The sequence below is a fragment of the Castor canadensis genome, chromosome 2 (assembly GCF_047511655.1).
Source record: "Castor canadensis chromosome 2, mCasCan1.hap1v2, whole genome shotgun sequence".
Classification (NCBI taxonomy): domain Eukaryota; kingdom Metazoa; phylum Chordata; class Mammalia; order Rodentia; family Castoridae; genus Castor; species Castor canadensis.
The window spans coordinates 162,917,221-162,944,596 of record NC_133387.1 but is presented as its reverse complement, the minus strand read 5'-3'; the positions used below and the strand labels follow the sequence as shown (position 1 = coordinate 162,944,596).

The following is a 27,376-nucleotide window of genomic DNA, read 5'->3' as shown; positions in this document are numbered from 1 at the left end:
AGCGAGAGAACGTTGGCCTTCCCTAGCCATTCCCCATCTCAGGTGACATGGTGGGGAAGGTCAGTCAGTTTGGAAGGAAAGGTGGATGGTCCATGAGGAGAGGGTGCTGTGTAAGAGCCATATTCCTGAGCAGGTGCTCAGGAGCCCATGTCTCCTGACAGTGGGAGAGTCGGGCACTAGGGGGACTCACCCAAGGCTGGCAGGGGGCCGGGGGGAAGGGCCGATGTGTCAGTTGAGAGCTGGATAGGCTAGATGTGGAAGTAGGTAGTTTGCAGTTTGTAGGTTCGAGAGCTCATAGCACATTAGTATGAGGAGCAGAGGGAAATCATGCTGGCTCTGTATCTACAAAGCCCTTGGAAGAAGCTCAAGGAAACCATGATGAATGAAGGCAGCAGTCCCCAAGTGACCTTGGGGAAGCACACTACACCCTCTGCGGTGTTCAGCTGCCAACTCGGATTCCAGCCTCACTTCAACCCTCACCTGCTTGTCTCTCAGTACCGACAGGGAGGCCCTGTCATTGCAGTGCAAGTGGAGAATGAGTACGGGTCCTTTAAAAAGGACAGGCACTACATGGCTTATCTTCAGGAGGTAAGGACACTTGATTTGATTTCATATTTACATGCTCCTTCCTCAATCCCTCTTCTAGCTCTTATGCCCGATTCCCTGCTACACAGGTGACTGTGCTAGGCTCTGGGCATTAAGAACACATGGAAGATCAGGTTCAATTTCTCTGAATTTACCATCCAGGAAGACCAATCAAGATGTGCTTAACTTTATCATGAGACAGAATGGGATCTTAGATCATTCCCTCATGGTCATTTCTGTGGCCTACTTAAAAGCTGGAGGTTGAGGACCATGTGGCCATAACAAACAATGGCCATCCCTGTGCAGCTCTCCTGGAGTATCAATTTCTTCTCTCGTTACTCCTCCATAGCCAGATGTCTCCGGCAGGGACTATCCACAGTCCTGCCTGATGTCCTTTCTGGTGGTCCTTTCTGTGCCTGACTTTCCACATTTATGGAATGGATAGGGCTCTAGTCTCAACTGGTCCCTGTCCTTAGGAGGTGGGGCCCCATGTTCTGTCCCAACCTATCCACATTCACCCTGCCTATTTGACTTTGCCCACACAAAGTCAGTGAGTGAGTGGCCTGGAGAGAATGGAGCAGTGCTGCCAGCTGGGCAAAGAGAGGGGGAAGCGCAGGGCTGGCCACATGGCAGTGTGAGTGCCTGCCCTCATCCGTGGCTTCTAGAGTTGGACAGGTCCTTGAGCAGTTCCCTCCTGACTGTCTCAGGGCTGGCGTCACCACCACAGTCATTGTCATTCAGCTAGTATTACTTTTTCTTGATTTAAAATTTTACCACTAAACTCCACTCCCAGGCTCAGGAATGATTTGATGAGCATGGGACACAGACATGGAGGGCTTCTGGCTCCAGGCCTCTGTCTGCCTCCTGTGCTCTTAGTGAATGTGATTTTTAGGTTGGACTTTCTTCCCACAGCAGCGGCAGACTTCCTATTTTCCTTTGATGGTGTCCATGTAGGACACAGGCTTTGTGAAGTTGATCTCTGTTCATCCTCAGGGCCCCGCAGGCTCAGACTCTCTAAGCACAAAGTGACTCCAAGGCTTCTTCCTCTCTCTGTGAGTTAGATTCTCCCTCATGTATTTCCTGATAAGCTCATCTCCCTTTTACCCTGGAAGCTTTGACTATGCATGTCAGCACCTACCTCAGCTGCTTTAGGGCCACCTCTGGGAGCATACCTGGTTGAGACAAGACAGTGATTTCCCCAGGGTCCTATACTTCAGGTGGTCAGACCCTGAATTCAGACCTTTCTGTGTTAGTCAGGTTTCTGTTGCTGCAATAAGCATGATCAAAGTTTGTTATACGCATACTTTTTCTGAAAAATTCATAATGAAATCCATTATTCTGTATAATATGCACTAATAAAACAGAAAACAACTTTAGACAATCAACTTAGAGGCAGGAAAGTTTTGTTCTGGTTCACAGTTGACACTATTGCTTTTGGGCCTGTGGCAAAGCAGCACATTGTGGCAAAAGGATCTGGCAGAACAAAACCACTTACCTCATGGCTGGGCAGTGAAAGAGAAAGGGGATTACCAGTCCCCTTTGGGACCTGAACAACCCCCATTAGGCCCCATCTGTTAAAGTTTCCAGCACCAGCCCACCATCATGCTGGGACCAAGCATGGGTCACATGGGTCTTTGGGGGACATTCCAGATCCAAGCACGGGACACACCCTCCTGAACCCAATAGTCTTTATTGTCTGATTTCCTTGCACTTTCTCCTTCCCGTGGGAACAAGGGAAGTGGGTACATTTTGTGCAATTTTCTCAACAGGCCCTGCTGAAAAGAGGGATTGTAGAGCTGCTCTTGACCTCTGATAGTGAGGATGAAGTTTTTGCTGGCTCCATCCCAGGAGGTACCGGTTTACAATTGTTTCAAGGGAGAACTGAGGTTCTTAGCCCAAGTCTCAGAGACAGCTAGGCATATCTCTGGTGCCTCTCTTGCTCATGCCCACTGAGATGGACCCCAAAGATTTGATATTACAAAAGACGAGGTTCTCGACATCAAAACTCAGTCAGTCCCTTTACCTTGCTGCTGTCTTCTGTAAACAGCAGTCATGGCTCCTTGTGCTCCAGTGTGCCTTTCTTTGATGTGGCTAGGAGTGTGGGATGGTGCTGGGTGTGGCTCAGGGTCCTGCCATTCCCCCGAGCATGGACACTCACAGGCAGAGCCAGTGCAGGCAAAACCACAGTTCTGGTCTCTACCACCCAAGCCTCACTGCAGACACTTAGATCCCAAGAATGAAGTAGCAGGACAGTTCAAGACAATCACAAGATGACACTAGTGAGAGAAATGGCCAAGGCAGGAGCAGATAGGTGGGTGCAGGGTCTCAGCGGCTGTGGGCTCCTGTCCTCTCCTCAGTGCTCTTCCCACATCAGTGTGGCCTGGAAAGTGCCAAGTGGGCGGAGCCCAGGGACCAGCCTTCGATTCATAGGTCTAATCATGTCAGGGCCCTTGGCCTGGTCCTCGTCTCTGCATGAAGGATGGTTAAGTTTATCTGCCCTTGTCAGTAGAGATGAATGTCCTGGCAAGTGTCCAGTCATGTGGTGATGGCTATGACAGCCCTGAATGCTTTGCAAAGTGGGCTACAAGTGGTATCTTATTACTGACACTCAGCATGCTTCTGCCATGTGCAGGTGGGCCTCTGTCCCTTCTCCAACAGCTCTTGTCACAGTGTTTTCACGGTCTCTCCCTTTCTCTACAGTGTTGGCCACTGTCAATCTGAAAATCATTAAGGATGATTCCTTTACCGAGCTTCATAAATTGCAGGTAAGACATCTTGGTGATAATCATGTAGGATTTTAGAGGGGGCAGTTGTGGGATTTGAACTCAAAGCTTTGCTATGCAAACACTCTACCACTTGAGCCACAGCTCCAGCCCTTTCTGCTTTAGGCTATTTTTCACATAGGGTCTCCTGCTTTTGCCTGGGGCTGGCCTTGAGACAAGATCCTCCTACCTTTGCTTCCTGCCACCACTCCTGGTTTGTTTGTTGAGATGGGAGTCTTGTTAATCTTTTGCTTAGGCTGGCCTTGAACTGTGGCTTCCAATCTCCTTACGAGTAGCTGGGATTATAGCTGATGCTTTGTTACACATGGTCCAAATGAAGAGTTTTGACTACTCTCCCCCAAGACCACTCTACCTATGCAACTGGTGTTCAGTGAGCACAGGAGGTTTGAAAGAAGACTGCTCAGGCTCCCCCTAGGCCTCAGCAGGGTCCATTCCACCTGGAAAGTATATTTGCCTTTGATGTGCACAATGAGGAGGAATCTGCTTCCACCACCTCTGTTCATGGCTCATGTGACAGAGATAATTGGGAAGGGTCAGAGGGACTTCTGTCAGGTCAGATCTAAGCACTGCTCAGAGGATGCTGGTGTCCTTGCTGGGAGGACACAGCTAGGAAATGGGCTTTCTGGGGTACCTATAGAGGACTCATCTTCCCTTGGTGGAGTCAGCCTCTCCCAGAAACCATGCAGACTACGGGAGTGAGTGAGCATAGTGTGTGGATTTATTTCACAAGCATGGACTGGGCAGCTCCTGTCCTCTCAGTGGGTAACCACCTGCAGCAGTTGCAAAGATGGACAGAGCTCAGGCTACACCTGTAGTGAGTGCGTCCTTTCTTCACAGAGCCGCTAGGCAGTGCTCTTCAAGACCAGTGACCTTGTGGTCCTCGCTTAACAGGCTTTCCTGGTTTTCCTTTGGGCTGAGATCTCATCCGCGCCCAGGGGTCTGCAGACTGGTGTGAAGGAGCCTCGTCTTCATGTCCACCCCAGCCCTCACCCTCTTCGCCCTCAGCCAGGAAGGCCTGCCTTCCCTTCCTGCCCAGGGTGGCTGGAATGACCTGGCCAGAGCCTCCCAAGTTGCTTTCCTCAGTAGTCCCTCCCCCATAAATTATGATTAAGAACTAATCAATCTGGCTTCCTTTCCTCATCACTTTCCACACAGTTCCACCTAGTAAAGAGAGGGGTTCTGCTAAAGGTGGACCCACGGCTCCCTGCTGGCTTCAATGCCTTCAGTGTATCTTTCTTTAATGGCTTCATTTTCTCACATTCTTTACATCCTTATTGAAATCTAAATTACAAGGATACAGATCTCCCATTGCAAGCACACAGTTCAGTGCCACCTGTCTGCAGCCCTGATGGCAATCTACCGTCATTTATTTCCCACTCCACCACAAACCCAGCTGGTCATCAATCCTCTTTCTGTGTGTAGCCATTTGCCTTTTCTAGACATCTCCTCTTTTTTTTTTGAATTTGTTTGTTTTTGTTTTTTGAGTCGGGGTCTTGCTTTGTAGCCCAGGCTGGCTTCATACTTTCAATCCTCTTGACCCCACCTCCTGAATGCTGAGATTACAGATAGGCACCAACATGCCCAGCTTTTTCCAGACAGTTCACAGGCACCCACACCTCATTGTGCTGTGCCTCATTTCATTGCACTTCCAGTTCTTTCTTTATTTTACAAACTCAAGTTTTGTGGCAATCTGCATTCAGTGTCTTTTAGCATTGTTTTTCTAATAGCATGCTCTCCTTTTATGTCTTTACCATTAGTAATTCACACATATTTCAAATTTCTTCATTATTTTTGTATGTGTTATGGTGATCTATGGTCAATGATCCTTGTGGTTACTACTACTGTAATTATGGGCTTTTTTTGGTAGTGCTGGGGTTTAAATGCAGGGCATTGTACTTGCCAGGCAGGCGCTCTCTCACTTGAGTTATGCTGTCAGCTCACTACTTTAATTCTGGAGTCAACAAAAACCACACCCATGTAAGGTGGAGAGTGTGATTCATAAATGTGTGTTTTGAAAGCACTCTCCCAACCCCCCAAGTCATCCCCCACTTTGGGCCTTCCTATTCACTAAGATGCAGTAATATTAAAATTAGGCTGTAAATGAATGGAGGAGTCACTGTCTCCCACTTTAAATCAAAAGCTAGTAATGATTATGCTTAGTACAGAAGGCATGTTGAAAGCTGAGATAAGTAGAAAGCTTGGCCTTTTGTGCCAAATAATTTGTAGACTTGTAAGTGTGAAGGAAGAGTTCTCAAAAGGAAATTACAAGTGCTACTTCAGTGAACGCATGAATAATAAAGAATAAGTCTTAATGTTGTACAGAGAAAGTCTTCCGGTTTGGACAGAAGGTCACACCTTCCACAAAATTTCCCTAAGGCAAAGCCCAATCCAGAGCAAGGCCCTAACTCTCCTCCTCTCTGCAAAGTGCTGAACAGGATTGAGGAGGCTGCAGAAGAAGTGTGTGAAGCCAGCAGAGGTTGGTTCTTGAGGTTTAAGGAAAGAAGCATCTCCATAACAAGGTGAAGGAGAAGCAGCAGGTGCTGAGGTGGATGTTGTATCAAGCTATGCAGAAGACCCAGTTACAAGCATTGATGAAGGTGACACCTGAAATAGCAGCCTTCCAGTGTAGACAAAACAGTCTTACAGGGAGGACTCCCAGGACTTTCAGAGCTAGAGAAGAGAAGTCAATGCCTGGCCTCAAAACTTCAAAGGACAGGCTGACTTTCCTGTTTCCATTAGGGACTAATGGAGCAGGTGAATTTAAATTAAAGCCAATGCTCATTTATCATTCTATAAATTGTAGGGCCCATAAATTACTGAAGTATTAAATCTACTGCCTGTGCTCTACAAATGGAGCAGGAAAGCCTGGATGGCAGCTCATCTGTTTAGAATATGTTTGCCGAGTCTTTTAATGTATTGTTGAGACTAACTGCTAGAAGAAAATACTACTGTGCCTTGACAATGCACCTGGTCACCAAAGAGCTCTGATGGAGATTTACAATGAGATTAGTGCCTACTAACACAGCATCCATTTGGTGGTTCATGGATCAAGGACTTTCTTTCATCTTTTTTTGGACTGGGATTTGAACTCAGGGATTCCTGCTTGCAAAGCAGGCAGTCTACCTCTTGAGCCACACCTCCAGCCCTAATTTTGGCTTTCAAGTCACATAATTATAATTATTTTTTGTGGTACTGGGGTTTGAATTCAGGACCTGTGCTTGCCAAGCAGGTTCTCTGACACCAGCCCTTTTTGCTTTCGTTATTTTCCGAGTAGGGTCTTGCTTTTATATCTGACAATTCTATTTACACCTCTCCCTTAGATGGGATGTGGGCATGCACCCCTATACCCAGCTTCTATTGTAGAAAACTTTTATCGGATTGCAGACTTTTTGCCCGGGGTGGCTTCAAACTATGATCCTCCAGATTTGTGCATCCTAAATGTAAGCCACAGTGCCAGCTTTTAGTCTCATTATTTAAGAAATACGTTTCATGGGCTGGCAGTGTAGCTCAGTGGTACAGTGCTTGCCTAGCATGAGCAAAGCTCTGGGTTCGATTCCCAGAAACACACACACACACACACACACACAAATATATTTTTCATAAGGCTAGGGCCTCACGTAGGTAGTGATTTCTCTAGTGGATCTGGGCAAAGTAAATTGAAAACTTCTGGAAAGGATCCACTATTCTAGATACTATTAATAACATTCCAGGGTCTGGAGGTGAGTCTTAAGTGGTAGAGCACCTGCCTACAAGCATGAAGCTGTGAGTTCAAACCCCACTACCACTCCTCCAATTAAAAAAAATTCATGATTTATGATCAAACAGTAATCGGAGTTTGGAAGAAGTTGATTCTGACCGTCATGGATGACTTTGAGGTGTCTAAGACTTCAGTAAGAGGACTACAGCTGCTCCAAGAGGAATTAACCACAGATGTGGGTGAAACATTAAGGGGATTAGAATTAGAAGTGAAGATGTCACCAAACGGCTGCCATTTCATGGTAAAACTTTAATGGTGAGGAGCTGCTATTACGGATAAGAATAGAAGGCTTTTTTCTTGAGATGGAATGTACTCCTGGTGAAGACACTGGGGACATTGCTGATGTGATAACAAAGGATTTAGAACATGGCATAAGTTTAGTTGATAAAGCTGCAGTGGGATTTAAAAGGATAGACTCCATTTTTTTTCCCCCACTGGAGATTGAATTTAGGGCCTAGCAAGTGCTAGGCAAGCACTCCACCTTGAGCCGCACCCACACTGACTCCAATTTTGAAGGAAGTTCCAAGGTGGGTAAAATGGTATCAAATGCTATCTTGCATGCTGCAGAGAAATCTTTTATGAAAAGGAGTCCCTTGATGCTGAGAACTTTCTTGTTTTATTTCAAGAAATTGCCACAGCTGTGTCAATCCTAAGTAACAACACCTCCACCAGTCAGTCATCAGCCATCAATGTTGAGGTCAGATCCTAACCAGCAAAGACATGCTACTGGCTGAAAGCTCAGGTGATCAATAGAACTTTTTGCAGTAAAGCATTAAAAAAAATATTTTTCTTTTAACTGAACATGAAAATCGTGCATGTTTATGGAATTCAGTGTGATAATTTATTTATTTATTTTTGGCAGTACTAGGGTTTGCATTCAGGGCCTTGTGCTTGTGAGTCATGCCCCCTCTACAGTGTGATAATTTAATAAATGTATATAAAGTTTAATCAGCAAATCAAGATAATTACCATTTGCATCTTGTTATGACTTTGTGTTTGAAGTCTTCAAATTCTTGTATTCTTTTTTTTTACATTTTACGATTAACAGTTTAATATATTTGATTTATTATGTATCTAGTCCAAATCATTGTCCATTGTATCGCTGCTACATTCTGTATAGTCACAAGCATCAGTACACTTCCCCTAAACCCTTCATCATGCTTGCTTATAACTAGAGTTTACTATTTACTTTAAGTTCTATTTTGTCTCTGAGATTCAATTTGCATATAAGGAGATACACAAATCTTAACGGTATCATCCAACAAATTTTAACAAATGCATACAAATGTACAAACCAAACCTCTGTCAAGATAGAGCATTACACCATCACCCCAGGATGGTCTGAACTATAGTCAGCCTACTTGCTGTAGAAACACTAGCATGCATTCCTCCTTTCCAACTGGATTTTGGTTATTGTTACTCAACTTTCTGCTCCCTTTCTCCCCCCACCTTTCCTAGACTTTAGCAATTACTATTCTACTCTTTTCTTCTTTGAGAACAACTTTTTTTTTAGCAAAAAAGTTCTTTTATGGAGATAGTATTTGTACCTTTATGAAGTAGTATATACGTACATATATGAGTACATGTAATTATCAATTCAGGGTAACAGCTCTTCCATCTCCTAAAATGTTTAATCATTTTTAGGTATTGGGAATTACATACTCTTCTAGTTATTTTGAAAGGCATCATATATTGTGAGGAATAATTATCCTACTGAGTTATTGAAAACCAGAACTCATTTCTCCTCTCTGTGTTTTGGGCTCTTACCTAATTTCTTTGTATCCTCCTTCTCCCCCACCCTCCAGTCTGTAGTGACCACTATTCCACTCCATTCTTCTATGAGATTAACTTATTAACTTTCTAGTTTCCACAAATGAGTGAGAATATGTGACATTTGTCTTTCTATGTCTGGCTTCACAGACTTAACTTGACATCTGGCTCCATCCATGCAGTGCAGTACTTTTTAGACATACGTGGTTCTTTTTTTTTCTTTTATTATTCATATGCGCATACAAGGCTTGGTTCATTTCTCCCCCCATGCCCCCACCCCCTCCCTTACCACCCACTCCACCCCCTCCCGCTCCCCCCCTCAATACCCAGCAGAAACTATTTTGCCCTTATCTCTAATTTTGTTGTAGAGAGAGTATAAGCAATAATAGGAAGGAACAAGGGGTTTTGCTGGTTGAGATAAGGATAGCTATACAGGGCATTGACTCACATTGATTTCCTGTGCGTGGGTGTTACCTTCTAGGTTAATTCTTTTTGATCTAACCTTTTCTCTAGTTCCTGGTCCCCTTTTCCTATTGGCCTCAGTTGCTTTAAGGTATCTGCTTTAGTTTCTCTGCATTAAGGGCAACAAATGCTAGCTAGTTTTTTAGGTGTCTTACCTATCCTCACCCCTCCCTTGTGTGCTCTCGCTTTTATCATGTGCTCATAGTCCAATCCCCTTGTTGTGTTTGCCCTTGATCTAATGTCCACATATGAGGGAGAACATATGATTTTTGGTCTTTTGGGCCAGGCTAACCTCACTCAGAATGATGTTCTCCAATTCCATCCATTTACCAGCGAATGATAACATTTGGTTCTTCTTCATGGCTGCATAAAATTCCATTGTGTATAGATACCACATTTTCTTAATCCATTAGTCAGTGGTGGGGCATCTTGACTGTTTCCATAACTTGGCTATTGTGAATAGTGCCGCAATAAACATGGATGTGCAGGTGCCTCTGGAGTAACAGTCTTTTGGGTATATCCCCAAGAGTGGTATTGCTGGATCAAATGGTAGATCGATGTCCAGCTTTTTAAGTAGCCTCCAATTTTTTTTCCAGAGTGGTTGTACTAGTCTACATTCCCACCAACAGTGTAAGAGGGTTCCTATTTCCCCGCATCCTCGCCAACACCTGTTGTTGGTGGTGTTGCTGATGATGGCTATTCTAACAGGGGTGAGGTGGAATCTTAGTGTGGTTTTAATTTGCATTTCCTTTATTGCTAGAGATGGTGAGCATTTTTTCATGTGTTTTCTGGCCATTTGAATTTCTTCTTTTGAGAAAGTTCTGTTTAGTTCACATGCCCATTTCTTTATTGGTTCATTAGTTTTGGGAGAATTTAGTTTTTTAAGTTCCCTGTATATTCTGGTTATCAGTCCTTTGTCTGATGTATAGTTGGCAAATATTTTCTCCCACTCTGTGGGTGTTCTCTTCAGTTTAGAGACCATTTCTTTTGATGAACAGAAGCTTTTTAGTTTTATGAGGTCCCATTTATCCATGCTATCTCTTAGTTGCTGTGCTGCTGGGGTTTCATTGAGAAAGTTCTTACCTATACCTACTAACTCCAGAGTATTTCCTACTCTTTCCTGTATCAACTTAAGAGTTTGGGGTCTGATATTAAGATCCTTGATCCATTTTGAGTTGATCTTGGTATAGGGTGATATACATGGATCTAGTTTCAGTTTTTTGCAGACTGCTAACCAGTTTTCCCAGCAGTTTTTGTTGAAGAGGCTGCTATTTCTCCATCGTATATTTTTAGCTCCTTTGTCAAAGATAAGTTGCTTATAGTTGTGTGGCTTCATATCTGGATCCTCTATTCTGTTCCACTGGTCTTCATGTCTGTGTTTGTGCCAGTACCATGCTGTTTTTATTGTTATTGCTTTGTAATATAGTTTGAAGTCAGGTATTGTGATACCTCCTGCATTGTTCTTTTGACTGAGTATTGCCTTGGCTATTCTTGGCCTCTTGTGTTTCCATATAAATTTCACAGTAGATTTTTCAATCTCTTTAATGAATGTCATTGGAATTTTGATGGGAATTGCATTAAACATGTAGATTACTTTGGGGAGTATCGACATTTTTACTATGTTGATTCTACCAATCCATGAGCATGGGAGATCTCTCCACTTTCTATAGTCTTCCTCAATCTCTTTCTTCAGAAGTGTATAGTTTTCCTTGTAGAGGTCTTTCACATCTTTTGTTAGGTTTACACCTAGGTATTTGATTTTTTTTGAGGCTATTGTAAATGGAATTGTTTTCATACATTCTTTTTCCGTTTGCTCATTGTTAGTGTATAGAAATTCTAATGATTTTCCTATGTTGATTTTAAATCCTGCTACCTTGCTATAACTGTTGATGGTGTCTAGGAGCTTTTGAGTAGAGTTTTTTGGGTCTTTAATGTATAGGATCATATTGTCTGCAAATAGGGATATTTTGACAGTTTCTTTACCTATTTGTATTCCTTTTATTCCTTCTTCTTGCCTAACTGCTCTGGCTAGGAATTCCAGTACTATGTTGAATAGGAGTGGAGATAGTGGGCATCCTTGTCTGGTTCCTGATTTTAGAGGGAATGGTTTTAATTTTTCTCCGTTAAGTATAATGCTGGCTGTAGGTTTGTCATATATAGCTTTTATAATGTTGAGGAACTTTCCTTCTATTCCTAGTTTTCTTAGAGCTTTTATCATGAAATGATGTTGGATCTTATCAAAGGCTTTTTCTGCATCTATTGAGATGATCAAGTGGTTTTTGTCTTTGCTTCTGTTAATGTGGTTTATTATGTTTATTGATTTTCGTATGTTGAACCACCCCTGCATCCCTGGGATGAAGCCTACCTGGTCGTGGTGAATAATCTTTTTGATGTGTTGCTGAATTCAGTTTGCCATTATTTTGTTGAGGATTTTTGCATCAATGTTCATTAAGGAGATTGGCCTATAGTTCTCCTTTTTGGAGGTGTCTTTGCCTGGTTTTGGGATAAGTGTAATACTGGCTTCATAAAATGTGTTTGGCAGTTTTCCTTCCCTTTCTATTTCGTGGAACAGTTTAAGGAGGGTTGGTATCAGTTCTCCTTTAAAGGTCTGATAGAATTCAGCAGAGAATCCATCAGGTCCTGGACTTTTTTTTTTGGGGAGACTCTTGATTGCTGCTTCAATTTCATTTTGTGTTATAGGTCTATTCAGGTGATTAATTTCCTCTTGGTTCAGTTTTGGATGATCATATGTATCTAGAAATCTGTCCATTTCTTTAAGATTTTCAAATTTATTTGAATATAGGTTCTCAAAGTAGTCTCTGATGATTTCCTGGACTTCCATGGTGTTTGTTGTTATCTCCCCTTTTGCATTCCTAATTCTACTAATTTGGGTTTTTTCTCTCCTCATTTTAGTCAGGTTTGCCAGGGGTCTATCGATCTTGTTTATTTTTTCAAAGAACCAACGTTTTGTTTCATTAATTCTTTGTATGGTTTTTTTGGTTTCTATTTCGTTGATTTCAGCTCTTATTTTTATTATTTCTCTCCTTCAATTTGTTTTGGGATTTGCTTGTTCTTGTTTTTCTAGGAGTTTGAGATGTATCATTAGGTCATTGATTTGGGATCTTTCAATCTTTTTAATATATGCACTCATGGCTATAAACTTTCCTCTCAAGACTGCCTTAGCTGTGTCCTCTCAAGACTGCCTTAGCTGTGTCCCATAGGTTCCGGTAGGTTGTGTTTTCATTTTCATTGACTTCCAGGAACATTTTAATTTCCTCTTTTATTGCATCAATGATCCATTCTTCATTAAGTAATGAGTTATTTAGTTTCCAGCTGTTTGCATGTTTTTTGTCTTTACTTTTGTTGTTGAGTTCTACTTTTACTGCATTGTGGTCAGATAGTATGCATGGTATTATTTCTATTTTCTTATATTTGCTGAGGCTTGCTTTGTGCCCTAGGATATGATCTATTTTGGAGAAGGTTCCATGGGCTGCTGAGAAGAATGTATATTGTGTAGAGGTTGGATGAAATGTTCTGTAGACATCTACTAGGTCCACTTGATCTATTGCATATTTTAGATCTTGGATTTCTTTATTGAGTTTTTGTTTGGATGACCTATCTATTGATGATAATGGGGTGTTAAAGTCTCCCACAACCACTGTGTTGGCGTTTATATATGCTTTTAGGTCTTTCAGGGTATGTTTGATGAAATTGGGTGCGTTGACATTGGGTGCGTACAGATTGATGATTATTATTTCCTTTTGGTCTATTTCCCCTTTTATTAGTATGGAATGTCCTTCTTTATCTCGTTTGATCAATGTAGGTTTGAAGTCTACTTTGTCAGAGATAAGTATTGCTACTCCTGCTTGTTTTCGGGGGCCATTGGCTTGGTAAATCTTCTTCCAGCCTTTCATCCTTGAGCATATGCTTATTTCTGTCGGTGAGATGAGTCTCCTGTAAGCAACAAATTGTTGGATCTTCTTTTTTAATCCATTTTGTCAAACGGTGTCTTTTGATGGGTGAATTAAGTCCATCAACATTAAGTGTTAGTACTGATAGGTATGTGGTGATTCCTGCCATTTAGTTATCTTAATTGTTTGAAGGTTTGATTGTGTGTACCTAACTTGATGTTACTCTCTACTGCCTTGCTTTTTCTTATCCTGTGGTTTGGTGCTGCCTGCCTTTTCATGGTTAAGTTGGGTGTCACTTTCTGTGTGCAGGATCCCTTGCAGAATCTTTTGTAATGGTGGCTTTGTGGTCACATATTGTTTTAGTTTCTGCTTATCATGGAAGACTTTTATTGCTCCATCTATTTTGAATGATAGCTTTGCTGGGTAGAGTATCCTGGGGTTGAAGTTATTTTCATTCAGTGCCCGGAAGATCTCACCCCACGCTCTTCTTGCTTTTAATGTTTCTGTTGAGAAGTCTGCTGTGATTTTGATGGGTTTACCTTTGTATGTTACTTGTTTTTTCTCTCTTACAGCCTTCAATATTCTTTCCTTAGTTTCTGAACTTGTTGTTTTAATGATGATATGTCGTGGAGTAGTTCTATTTTGATCTGGTCTGTTTGGTGTCCTGGAGGCCTCTTGCATTTGTATGGGAATATCTTTCTCTAGATTTGGGAAATTTTCCGTTATTATTTTGTTGAATATATTACGCATTCCCTTCGCTTGCACCTCTTCTCCTTCTTCAATGCCCATGATTCTCAAGTTTGGTCTTTTGATGGAGTCAGTGAGTTCTTGCATTTTCTTTTCACAGGTCTTGAGTTGTTTAATTAATAGTTCTTCAGTTTTTCCTTTAATTACCATTTCATCTTCAAGTTCTGAGATTCTGTCTTCTGTTTGTTCTATTCTGCTGGATTGGCCTTCCATTTTGTTTTGCAGTTCTGTTTCGTTCTTTTTTCTGAGGTTTTCCATATCCTGGCTGTTTTCTTCTTTATTGTTGTCTATTTTTGTCCTGAGTTCATTTATCCATTTATTCATTGTGTTCTCTGTTTCACTTTGGTGTTTATACAGTGCTTCTATGGTTTCCTTTATTTCTTCTTTTGCTTTTTCAAATTCTCTATTTTTATTGTCTTGGAATTTCTTGAGTGTCTCCTGTACATTTTGGTTGACCCTATCCAGTATCATCTCTATAAAATTCTCATTGAGTACTTGTAGTATGTCTTCTTTTAAATTATTCTTGTGGGCTTCATTGGGTCCTTTGGCATAGTTTATCTTCATTTTGTTGGAGTCTGGATCTGAGTTTCTGTTCTCTTCATTCCCCTCTGGTTCCTGTACTAATTTTTTGCTGTGGGGAAACTGGTTTCCTTGTTTTTTCTGTCTTCCCGTCATTGTCCTTGGTGTTGTTACTGTCCCTGTACTGTGTGTAATTAAGTATTTTCTAGCTTGTAATAATAACAATGGTAATATTGAGAATGGAAGAGTGAGCTGAGATGGAAAGCAAGAAGTTAAAGAAAAGGGGAAAACAAATATACAGACAAGAGGGAGAAAGCAGAACAAGGTATCAGACAAGAGAGTTTCAAAGGTATAAACAGGGAGTGTTAGTGTACTAATCGACAGTAAGCTGAACAGACAATAGAGAGACAGAGAGAGGATTGAAAGTCAAAGATAAAAAAAATAAAAAATAAGTATATGAAAGTAATATCTGTTTATAAAAATGAATTAAAATAAAATGGAAAATAGAAAATTAAAAAAAAAAAAACCAAAAAACTTCCAAGTTTATATGCAATGCAATTTCAGTCTTAATAATTTGGATGTCCGTCTCAATCTCCAGTCCTGGAGTTGGTGCCTCAGATGTTGTTCTGTAGTTGTCTCATCAAAGGGTATGCATAAAGTAGAACAAAACTGCACTCACACACACACAGAAGAAAAAAAAAAAAGCCCCACCAAGTGTCCCCAGTTCAAATGCAATACAGTTTCAGTAAGTTTTTCGGCTTGCAGGTGTAATTCGGTTGTTCTCTCATCAAAGGTAGGGAGAAAAAGAAAAAAAAGCGTCTGGAGGCAGTTCTGAGAGTGGTATCTGCAACTGTGGCTTGCCTGCTTGCTGCTCTCAGCCTGTAGCTGGCGGCGTTATTTATGCAGATCTCTGGGGTGAGCTAGCACTCACCTGGTCTCACAGGCTTTGTTTGCTCAGAGTTCTCCTGTGCGGGGGCCTCTGCCACAGGCTTTCCCCTTTCCAAGCACTGGGAAAGGTGACACTGCCCCGCGTTGTCAGGCCTGCGTGTTTATTTACAGTTCATGTGGGAAGTGGGTCTTCCCTCCTCTCACAAGCTTCCCCGCTCCTGGTTGCTGGGCGCGCCCTGCTCCCACCAGAGCCTCTCCGCCCACCCGGCTTGTTTATTTACGGTCCCGGGAAGGATTCCCTTCCCCCAATCTTCAGCGCTCAGGGCGCCCCACCCTCTTTCCAGCGTGTCTTAACTGTTCTTATTGCTTAGTACTCAGTTTCTCTTTTTTTCCCGGGTGGAGGTCAGTCTGTCCAGGGGGCTATGCTGCTCTGGCCCAGGCTTGTCTGTGGGGCTACCGCGGTACCGCGAAGCTCACCTGGTCCGCGTCTTCCCAAGCCGTATGGGCGCCGGCCACTGGCAGCCCCCGGGGCCCTCCTCGGTTCTCTGTTTAACATGAAGTGGAGATTCTCTGCGCCGGCTCTAGCCGCCATCTTGGAATTCCTATGTGGTTCTTTTGTGAAGAGAAAGAACCACAAAAGATGGCTAGACGTCTATCAGATTTATTAACCTTTTCAGAGAACAAGCATTTGGTTTGATTTTAAATTTTTAATGAGACATAATAATTATACATATTTGTGGGGTACAGGGTGATATTTCAATACAATGTGTAATGAACAAACCAGGATAATTACCATTTCATTCCTTTAAACTTTTACCATTTCTTTGTGCTGGGAGCATTCACAATCCTCTAGCTCTTTATAAAATATATATGAATTGTTGTGAACAAGTTGCTCTGCTGTAGAACACAAGAATTTATTCCTCCTGTCTAACTGGACTTTGGAATCTGCTCTCCAGATCCTATTACCTCTCCCTTCTATAATTCCTAGCTTCTAGTGACCACTATTTTCTTTCTGACTTCTAGAGGATTTTTAAAAAAATTTTTATTTTATTCATATGTGCATACAATGCTTGGGTCATTTCTCCCCCCTTTCCCCACTCCCCCTCTTCCCCCCCGCCCCCTCCCGCCCTCCCCCTCCCCCCCTTGCTACCAGGCAGAAACTATTTTGCCCTTATTTCTGATTTTGTTGAAGAGAGAGTATAAGCAATAATAGGAAGGACCAAGGGTTTTTGCTAGCTGAGATAAGGATAGCTATACAGGGAGTTGACTCGCATTGCTTTCCTGTGCATGTGTGTTACCTTCTAAGTTAATTCTTCTTGATCTAACCATTTCTCTAGCTCCTGGTCCCCTTCTCCTATTGGCCTCAGTTGCTTTAAAGTATCTGCTTTAGTTTCTCTGCGTTGAGGGCAACAAATGCTATCTAGTTTTTTAGGTGTCTTACCTATCTTCATACCTTCCTTGTGTCTCTCACTTTATCATGTGATCAAAGTCCAATCCCCTTGTTGTGTTTGCCCTTGATCTAATGTCCACATATGAGGGAGAACATACGATTTTTGGTCTTTTGGGCCAGGCTAACCTCACTCAGAATGATGTTCTCCAATTCCATCCATTTACTTGCGAATGATAAGACTTCATTCTTCTTCACGGCTGCATAAAATTCCATTGTGTATAATACCACATTTTCTTAATCCATTCGTCAGTAGTGGGGCATCTTGGCTGTTTCTATAACTTGGCTACTGTGAATAGTGCTGCAATAAACATGGTTGTGCAGGTGCCTCTGGAGTAACCTGTGTCACAGTCTTTTGGGTATATCCCCAAGAGTGCTATTGCTGATCATATGGTAGATCAATGTTTAGATTTTTAAGTAGCCTCCAAATTTTTTTCCAGTGGTTGTACTAGTTTACATTCCCACCAGCAGTGTAAGAGGGTTCCTTTTTCCCCACATCCTTGCCAACACCTGTTGTTAGTTGTTTTGCTAATGATGGCTATTCTAACAGGGGTGAGGTGGAATCTTAGCGTGGTTTTAATTTGCATTTCCTTTATTGCTAGAGATGGTGAGCATTTTTTCATGTGTTTTTTGGCCATTTGAATTTCTTCTTTTGAGAAAGTTCTGTTTAGTTCACTTGCCCATTTCTTTATTGATTCATTAATTTTGGGAGAATTTAGTTTTTTAAGTTCCCTATATATTCTGGTTATCAGTCCTTTGTCTGATGTGTAGCTGGCAATTTTCTCCTACTCTCTGTGGGTGGTCTCTTCAGTTTAGAGACCATTTCTTTTGTTGAGCAGAAGCTTTTTAGTTTTATGAAGTCCTATTTATCTATGCTATCTCTTAGTTGCTGAGCTTCTGGGGTTCCATTGAGGAAGTCCTTGCCTATACCTATTAGTTCCAAAGTATTTCCTACTCTTCCCTGTACCAACATTAGAGCTTGGGGTCTGATATTAAGATCTTTGATCCACTTTGAGTTAATATTTGTATAGGGTGATAAACATGGATCTAGTTTCAGTTTTTTGCAGACTGCTAACCAGTTTTTGTTGAAGAAGCTATCTTTTCTCCATTGTATATTTTTAGTGCTTTTGTCAAAGATAAGATGGTTATAGTTGTGTGGCTTCATATCCGGGTCCTCTGTTCTGTTCCACTGGTCTTCATATCTGTTTTTGTGCCAGTACCATGCTGTTTTTATTGCTATTGCTTTATAATATAGTTTGAAGTTGGGTATTGTGAGTCCTCCAGAGTTTACTGAGTATTGCCTTGGCTATTCGTGGCCTCTTGTGTTTCCAAATAAATTTAACGGTTGATTTTTCAATCTCTTTGATGAATGTCATTGGGATTTTGATGGGAATTTCATTAAACATGTAGATTGCTTTTAGGAATATAGACATTTTTACTATGTTGATTCTACCATCCATGAGCATGGGAGATCTCTCCACTTTCTATAGTCTTCCTCAATCTCTTTCTTCAGAAGTTTAGTTTTCCTTGTAGAGGTCATTCACATCCTTTGTTAAGTTTATAACTAGGTATTTGATGTTTTTTGAGTCTATTGTAAATGGAATTGTTTTCATATACTTTTTCTCAGTTTGTTCATTGTTAGTGTATAGAAATGCTAATGATTTTTCTATGTTGATTTTAAATCCTGCTACCTTGCTATAACTGTTGATGGTGTCTAGGAGCTTTTGAGTAGAGTTTTTTGGGTCTTTAATGTATAGGATCATATTGTCTGCAAATAGGGATATTTTGACAGTTTCTTTACCTATTTGTATTCCTTTTATTCCTTCTTCTTGCCTAACTGCTCTGGCTAGGAATTCCAGTACTATGTTGAATAGGAGTGGAGATAGTGGGCATCCTTGTCTGGTTCCTGATTTTAGAGGGAATGGTTTTAATTTTTCTCCATTAAGTATAATGCTGGCTGTAGGTTTGTCATATATAGCTTTTATAATGTTGAGGTACTTTCCTTCTATTCCTAGTTTTCTTAGAGCTTTTATCATGAAATGGTGTTGGATCTTATCAAAGGTTTTTTCTGCATCTATTGAGATGATCAAGTGGTTTTTGTCTTTGCTTCTGTTAATGTGGTTTATTACGTTTATTGATTTTTGTATATTGAACCATCCCTGTATCCCTGGGATGAAGCCTACTTGGTTGTGGTGAATGATCTTTTTGATGTGTTGTTGAATTTGGTTTGCCATTATTTTCTTGAGGATTTTTGCATGAATGTTCATTATGGAGATTGGCCTATAGTTCTCCTTTTTGGAGGTGTCTTTGCCTGGTTTTGGGATAAGTGTAATACTGGCTTCATGAAATGTGTTAGGCAATTTTCCTTCCCTTTCTATTTCATGGAACAGTTTAAGGAGGTTTGGTATTAGTTCTTCTTTAAAGGTCTGATAGAATTCAGCAGAGAATCCATCAGGTCCTGGATTTTTCTTTTTAGGGAGACTCTTGATTGCTGCCTCAATTTCATTTTGTGTTATAGATCTATTCAGGTGATTAATGTCCTCTTGGTTCAGTTTTGGATGTTCATAATTATCTAGAAATCTGTCCATTTCTTTAAGATTTTCAAATTTATTTGAATATAGGTTCTCAAAGTAGTCTCTGATGATTTCCTGGACTTCCATGGTATTTGTTGTTATCTCCCCTTTTGCATTCCTGATTTTACTGATTTGGGTTTTTTTCTGTCCTCATTTTAGTCAGGTTTGCCAGGAGACTATCAATCTTGTTTATTTTTTCAAGAAATAATAATGAACCAACTTTTTGTTTCATTAATTCTTTTTTTTTTTGTTTTCTATTTCATTGATTTCAGCTGTTATTTTTATTATTTCTCTCCTATTTGTTTTGGGTTTTGCTTGTTCTTGTTTTTCTAGGAGTTTGAGATGTATCATTTGGTCATTGTTTTGAGATCTTTCAGTCTTTTTAATATATGCACACATGGGTATAAACTTTTCTCTCAGGACTGCCTTTGCTGTGTCCCATAGGTTCCAGTAGGTTGTGTTTTCATTTTCATTGACTTCCAGGAGCATTTAAATTTCTTCTTTTATTTCATCAATGACCCATTGTTCATTAAGCAATGAGTTATTCAGTTTCCAGTTGTTTGCATGTTTTTTGTCTTTATTTTTATTATTGAGTTCTAGTTTTATTGCATTGTGATTAGATAGAATGCATGGTATCATTTCTATTTTCTTATATTTGCTGAGGCTTGCTTTGTGCCCTAGAATATAATCTATTTTGGAGAAGGTTCTGTGGACTGCTGAGAACAATGTATATTGTGTAGAAGTTGGATGAAATGTTCTGTAGACATCAACTAGGTCCATTTGATCTATGGTATGTTTTAGATCTAGGATTTCTTTATTGATTTTTTGTTTGGATGATCTTTCTATTGATGATAGTGTGGTGTTAAAGTGTCCCACAACCACTGTGTTGGAGTTAATACATGCTTTTAGGTTCTTCAGGGTATGTTTGATGAAATTGGGTGCGTTGACATTGGGTACATACAGGTTGATCATTGTTATTTCCTTTTGGTCTTTTCCCCTTTTATTAGTATGGATTGTCCTTCTTTATCTCATTTGATCAATGTAGGTTTAAAGTCTACTTTGTCAGAGATAAGTATTGCTACTCCTGCCTGTTTTGGGGGGTCATTGGCTTGGTAAATTTTCTTCCAGCCTTTCATCTTAAGCCTATGCTTACTTCTGTTGATGAGATGGGTCTCATGTAAGCAACAAATTGGTGGATCTTCCTTTTTAATCCAGATTGTCAAATCGTGCATTTTGATGGGGAAATTAAGTCCTTTAACATTAAGTGTTAGTATTAGCTAGCATTTGTTGCCCTTACCACAGAGAAACTAAAGCAGATACCTTAAAAGCAACTGAGGTCAATAGGAAAAGGGGACCAGGAACTAGAGAAAAGGTGAAATTAAAAAGAATTAACCTAGAAGGTAACACACACGCACAGGAAATTAATGTGAGTAAACTCCCTTTATAGCTATCCTTATCTCAACCAGCAAAAACCCTTGTTCCTTCCTATTATGGCTTATACTCTCTCTACAACAAAATTAGAAATAAGGGCAAAACAGTTTCTGCTGGGTATTGAGGGGGTAGGTGGGAGAGGGAGGGGGCGGAGTGGGTTTTAAGGGAGGGGGTGGGTCAGGGGGGAGAAATGACCCAAGCCTTGTATGCACATATGAATAATAAGATTAAAATAAAAACATTAAGTGTTAGTATTGATAGGTATGTGGTGGTTCTTGTCATTTAGTTGTCTTTGTTGTTTGAAGGTTTGATTGTGTGTAGCTAAATCGTTGTTACTCTCTACTTTCTTGCCTTTTCTTCTACTGTGGTTTGGTACTGCCTGCCCTTTCATGGTTATGTTGGGTTTCACTTTCTGTGTGCAGAATCCCTTGGAGAATCTTTTGTAGTGGTGGCTTTGTGGTCATAGATTGTTTTAGTTTCTGCTTATCATGGACGACTTTTATTGCTCCATCTATTTTGAATGATAGTTTTGCTGGGTAGAGTATCCTAGGGTTGAAGTTATTTTCATTCAGTGCCTGGAGGACCTCACCTCAAGTTCTTCTTGCTTTTCATGTTCCTGTTGAGAAGTCTGCTGTGATTTTAATGGGTTTACTTTTGTATGTTATTTGTTTTTTCTCTCTTACAGCCTTCAATATTCTTTCTAGGGCTCTGTACTTGTTGTTTTAATGATAATATGCCATGGGGTAGTTCTATTTTGGTCAGATCTGTTTGGTGTTCTGGAGGCTTCCTGTACCTGTATGGTAGTTTTCTCTAGATTTGGGAAATTTTCTGTAATTATTTTGTTGAATATATTGTGCATTCCTTTTTCTTGCACCTCTTCTCTTTCTTCAATGCCCATGATTCTCAGGTTTGGTCTTTTGATGGAGTCAGTAAGTTCTTCCATTTTCTTTTCAGAGGTCTTGAGTTGTTTAACTAATAGTTCTTTGGTTTTTCCTTTAATTACCATTTCATCTTTGAGTTCTGAGATTCTGTCTTCTACTTGTTCTAGTCTGCTGGATTGGCCTTCCATTTTGTTTTGCAGTTCTGTTTCATTCTTTTTTCTGAGGTTTTCCATATCCTGGGTGGTTTCCTCTTTAATGTTGTCTATTTTTGCCCTAAATTCATTTATCTCTTTATTTATCGTGTTCTTTGTTTCACTTTGGTGTTTATGCAGTGCTTCTATAGTTCCTTTTATTTGTTTTTGTGCTTTCTCAAATTCTCAATTTTTATTGTCTTGGAATTTCTTGAGTGTCTCTTGTACATTTTGGTTGACCATATCCAATATCATCTCTATAAAATTCTCATTGATTAATTGCAGGGTTTCTTCTTGCATGGTGTTCTTGTGCGCTTCATTGGGTTCTTTGGCATAATTTATCTTCGTTTTGTTGGAGTCTGAATCTGGGTATCTTTTTTTCATTTCCCTCTGGTTCCTGTACTAGTTTATTATTGGGGGGAAAATGGTTTCCCTCTTTTTTCAGTCTTCCCATCATTTCCCTTGCTACTGTTACTGTCCCTGTACTGTGTGTAATTCAGTATTGTTTAGCTTGCAATAATAACAATGGTGATGTCTAGAGTGGAAGGGTGAGAGGAGAGGGAAAGCAAAGAAGGTAAAGAAAAAGGGAAAAAAACAAAACAAACACACACACACACACACACACACACACACACATATATATACACACACAAAAAACAGAGCCAAAGAAATAAACAGGGAGAGATAGTGTATTAATCAATGGTAAGCTAAACAGGCATTAGAGAGACAGAGAGAGGATAAAAAAAATCCCTAAGTTCAAATGCAATAAAGTTTCAGTCTTAATAATTTTGGTGTTTGTCCTTCAGCTTCCAGTGCTGGTGTTGGTGCCTATGAAGTAGTTCTGTCATTGTCTCATCAAAGGGGAAAAACAAAAACAACGAACAAACAAACAAAATATCCCAAGTTAGAATGCAGTACAGTTTCAGTTAGTCCTCAGCATCCAGTCCTAGTTCTGTTGTTGTCTCATTAAAGGAAAAGAGAAAAAAAATGAGTCTGGAGACAGCTTTGTGAATGTCTTATCTGAGGCTGCAGCTCACCTGCCACCTACTGTCAGCCAGCTGCTGTTGCAGGCTTTATTTATTGCAGATCTCAGAAATGAGCTTTACACTCACCTAGCCCAGCAGGCCTTGTGTATTTAGAGTTCTCCTGGACGCATGCCCCTTTTATTTTCTCCAGTATACAACCATACCCGCCTGTTGCAATTGCAGTCTTTTTAAATTTAGAGTTCATGTGGGGTGGTGCCCCTCCATCACTCTCTCATGGAGCGTGCCACACTTTAACCGCTGTTACAAGCCTTCCCCTCTCCAAGGTTGCTGGACAGGTGCCACCACTCCTTCCTTCTCCAGCCAGCTTGTTTATTTACAGTTTGAGTGGGGAGTGCCCCTCCCCCACTCTCCGGTGCTCAGGGGCCCTGCCCTCTTTGCTACATGTCTTTTTTTTTCAGCTGCTTGTTTATTATTCAGGTTTTTTAAAAATTTTTTCCCTGGGTGGGGGTCAGTCTGTCCAGAGGACAATCTTGTTCCAGGATTGTCTGTGGGAGTACCGCATGCCGTTTAGCTCACCTGGTGGTCTGTTTCTCCCAAGCAGGATAGGAGCTGGTGTCTGGCGGTGCGGGAGCCCTCCTGGTTTCTCCGTTTAATGTGGAGAGGGGATGCCATGTGCAGACTGGGGGTGTGAAGGTGTCGGAATTTTGCCTCTTCTTGGTGGTTTTTCCTGCAAAGCGTATCTCCAGCATCTCTCCAAGATTTAAGTTTAGGAAGCACGCTTTCTGCTTCCTCCCTCTAGTTGCCATCTTGGAATCCTTGGTTGCTATAGCTTTGTAGGAAGTTTTAAGGTCAGGTATTGTGCTTCCTCTAGCTTTTGTCTTTTTTGCTCTCTATCATTTTTACTAGTCAGGGTCTTTTGTGGTTCCACATTAGTTTAAGAATCGCCTTTCTATTTATGCAAAGAGTGCCATTAACAGTTTGATGGAATTACATCAAAATTGTAGATCATTTTCTATAGTAGGACATTTTAACAATATGAGTCCTAATTCACAAACATGGATTTTTTTTTAACATTTCTTTTTGACCACTTTGATTTCTTTCATCAGTGTTCTGTAATTTTCACTGTAGAGATCATTCATTTCCTTAATAAAATTTATTTTGAGGTGTTTTATTAATTTTGTAGCTATTGTGAATGAATTTGCTTTCTTGACTTTTCTGAATAAGTTCATTACTGGTGTATAAAATGCTATTTATTTCTTTTGATTTTTGTATATTGATTGCTTCCTGCAACCTTACTGAATTTGTTTAGCTGTTCTAAAAACTTTTAAGTCGCATCTCTAGGTTTTATACATATAAAATCATGCTGCCTGCAAACAGGGATAATTTGACTTTCTGCTTCCCAACTTGGTGCCCTTTATTTCCTTCTTGCCAGATTGCATGGGTTAAGCATATGAATGGTGAAGGGTACATTCTTTTCTTAGAGGGGATGTCCAGATCTTGGGGGAAACACTTTGAGCTTTTCATCGCTCAGAATGATATTGGCATGTGTTTGTCAGATGTAACCTCTATTGTGTTGAGGTACATTCCTTCCATATCTGATTTGTTGAGGGATTATTATTATTTTTATGGAGGGATGCTTAATTTACTTACAGGCCTTTTCTGTATCTAGTAATGTTATCATGGTTTTGCTTTTGATGTGATATATTATATTTATTGACTTTTATATGTTAGCTATTCTTGCATCCCTGAGATAAATTCCACTTGATCATGGTGTGTAAAGTATTTGATGTGCTGTTGGATTCAGTTTACTAGTATTTTTCAAGAAGTTTTGCATTTATTTTATTTTTAAATTTTAAAAAATATTTATTTGTTATATAGGGGACTTCATTGTGACATTCCCATATATGCTTACAATGTACCTTGGTTAGGTTCATCCCTACCATATCTTCACTTGTTCCCTGAATTTTTGCATTTATGTCCATCATGCACATTGATCTGTAGGATTTTTGGCCTAGATTGGCCTGGAACTTGTGATCCTTCTGCCTGAGTTATATGCATGATACCACCACAGCCAGCTTTGTAGCTTCTTTCTATTCTTTTCTTTCTCTCTCCCCCCCCTTTCCCCTAGCTCTCTTTCTTTCTCTTTCTCATTCTCTATTTCTTTCTTTCTTTTTTCTTTCCTTCCTTCCTTCCTTCCTTCCTTCCTTCCTTCCTTCCTTCCTTCCTTCCTTCCTTCCTTCCTTCCTTCCTTCCTCTTTTCTTCTCTCTCTGTCTCTCTCACTCTTTCTTTCTTATTTCTCTCTCCCTTTCTTTATTTTGGGGGTACTGGTGTTTGAACTCAGGGCCTACACCTTGAGCCACTCCACCAGCCCTTTTTTGTGATGGGATTTTTCGACATAGGGTCTTGCAGACTGTTTGCTTGGACTGGCTTCGAACCATGATCCTCCTGATCTCTGCTTCCTGAGTAGCTAGGATTACAGGCATGAGCCACCTGCTCCAGACTTCTTTTTCTTTCTTGTTATGTTCCTGTTTGGTTTTGGAATCAGCATAACTTTATACAGTAAGTTTGGAATTGATGTTATGACTTCAAAAGTTCAGTAGAATTTAGCAGAGAAGTCATCTGGTCCCAGTCTTTTCTTTAATGGTAGAAAGAAAATGTAATTTTCAGTCTTATTGCTTATTATTGGTCTGTTAAAGTTTTCTGTGTTCATGTTTCAGCTTTGGTGAGTAATGTGTGTCCATAAATTGAGCCATTTCTTTTAGGTTTTACAATTTGTTGACATACAGTTGTTCATAACAGTCCCTAGTTATCTATTGTATTACTGTGGTATCAGTTAAAATACCTTCTTTTTTAATCTCTGATTTTATTTGAATGTTCTGTCTTCTTTTCTTTGTTAGTTTAGCTGAAGGTTTGTCAATATTGTTTATCTTTTTGAAAGGCCAACTCTTCATTTTGTTGATCTTTTGTATTTTTTCATTTCATTGTTTTTTTTTTTTATCATATTCTTTCCTTCTACTAATTTTGGATTTTGTTTGTTCTTATTTTTCTGAGTTTCTTGAATTGCTTCATTATGTTTGTTTGAAATCTTTCAGCTTTTTGGAGAAGAGGCATTTATTGCTACAAACTTCCTTCTTCATACTGCTTTCGCTGCATCCCTTAACTTTTGGTAATTTGTTTAAAAATTTTTAAAATTTCTACTTACCTGATACCCTCACCCACCCACTCAGTTCTGCTGGGTAGAAAGTTCCCACCCGGGTGTCAAGGCCTTCTGTGTGTCAGACCCCTGGTGTCCTTCCTGTGACAATACAGTCCTGAACTGAAGTGTGATCCTGCGAGCCCAGAACACTTACCCTAGAGGCCCCAGCCAGACTCGGGAAGGCAACATGTGTGCTGGGGAGCTGGTAGGGCCCAGGGCAGGGAGCAAGGGTAAGCCTCAAGTTTTCATCTGAAGTGTAATAGCAGGAAGAATAGGTGGCTTCCAACTCCCTCCTTTGGGGATGGAGTCTCACTGACTCTTCATCTTCAGGGCTCAGGAACTGGAACCTGGTAACTCCTGCTCACACTGGTCTCAGGTATGAGACAGAACCCTTGCTTTTGATCTTCCCCCACTGGGCCTCACAGTGGTGCTTCTTAGGAAAGTCCCCTCCCCAGCCTGGCTAGCCTGGTCAGTGGTCAGTGAATTAGAGAAGGGTCTGACAGTAGTGTTTAAATGTGCGATGAATGTCTTGGCTGTACCTGTTTGTGTTTAGTTTTGTATTTAAGCAAACAAACAAACAAAAGGAAATAAACATGAAAATTATTTATCATCTTAAAAATGAAGCAAAAATTAAAATATTTATTGCCAGGTGAGGCTAATTTTTCTTTTCTTGCAGTACTGAAGTTTGAACACAGTTCCTTGCACTTACTAATCAAGCACTTTACCACCTGAGCCATGTGCCCAGGCTGAGGCCAAAAAATTTCTTTTAAAAATTTTCTCTTTGTTCTCTTCATTGTGACCCACTCATCTTTCCAGTTGCTGGGTTTTACTTATATTCCATTCTATTGTGGCCAGAGGATATATGATAGGATTTCAGGGTGTTTTTTTTTTTTTTTTTTTTGGTTGAGACTTGTTTTGTGGCTTAAAACATGGTATATCCAAGCAGTTGTTCCATATGCAGAGGGAAAGAATGTATGCTCTGCAACTGTTGGATGGAATATTCTGAAAGCATCTATTATGTATTTGGCTATACTGATGCTTATTACAGTGCTTGTCTGTTGATTATTTGTGTGGATGATCCATTCATTGGTGACAGTGGGCTGTTGAAAGCCTCAATTAATATTGTATTGGCATGCATGTCTCCCGATAGATCTAAAGCCATTTCCTTTGGCTCGTGGTATCTGCTGGCACCAGGTGCACACATATTTATCACTGTCATTTCCTCTTGTCAAATTGATCACTCCATCA

The 27,376-nt window shown here is 40.5% G+C and overlaps 1 protein-coding gene across 1 annotated transcript in view; it reads left to right on the top strand.

The window, feature by feature from the left end:
• LOC141420858 (beta-galactosidase-1-like protein 3) overlaps positions 1-27,376 on the top strand; it is a 69,203-nt gene that overhangs the window by 23,559 nt on the left and 18,268 nt on the right. Inside the window, exons 7-9 of the mRNA XM_074066308.1 lie at positions 496-588; positions 2,355-2,436; positions 3,286-3,350. Of these exons, the coding sequence (XP_073922409.1) occupies positions 496-588; positions 2,355-2,436; positions 3,286-3,350 (240 nt within the window). The remainder of the gene's footprint in view (positions 1-495; positions 589-2,354; positions 2,437-3,285; positions 3,351-27,376) is intronic.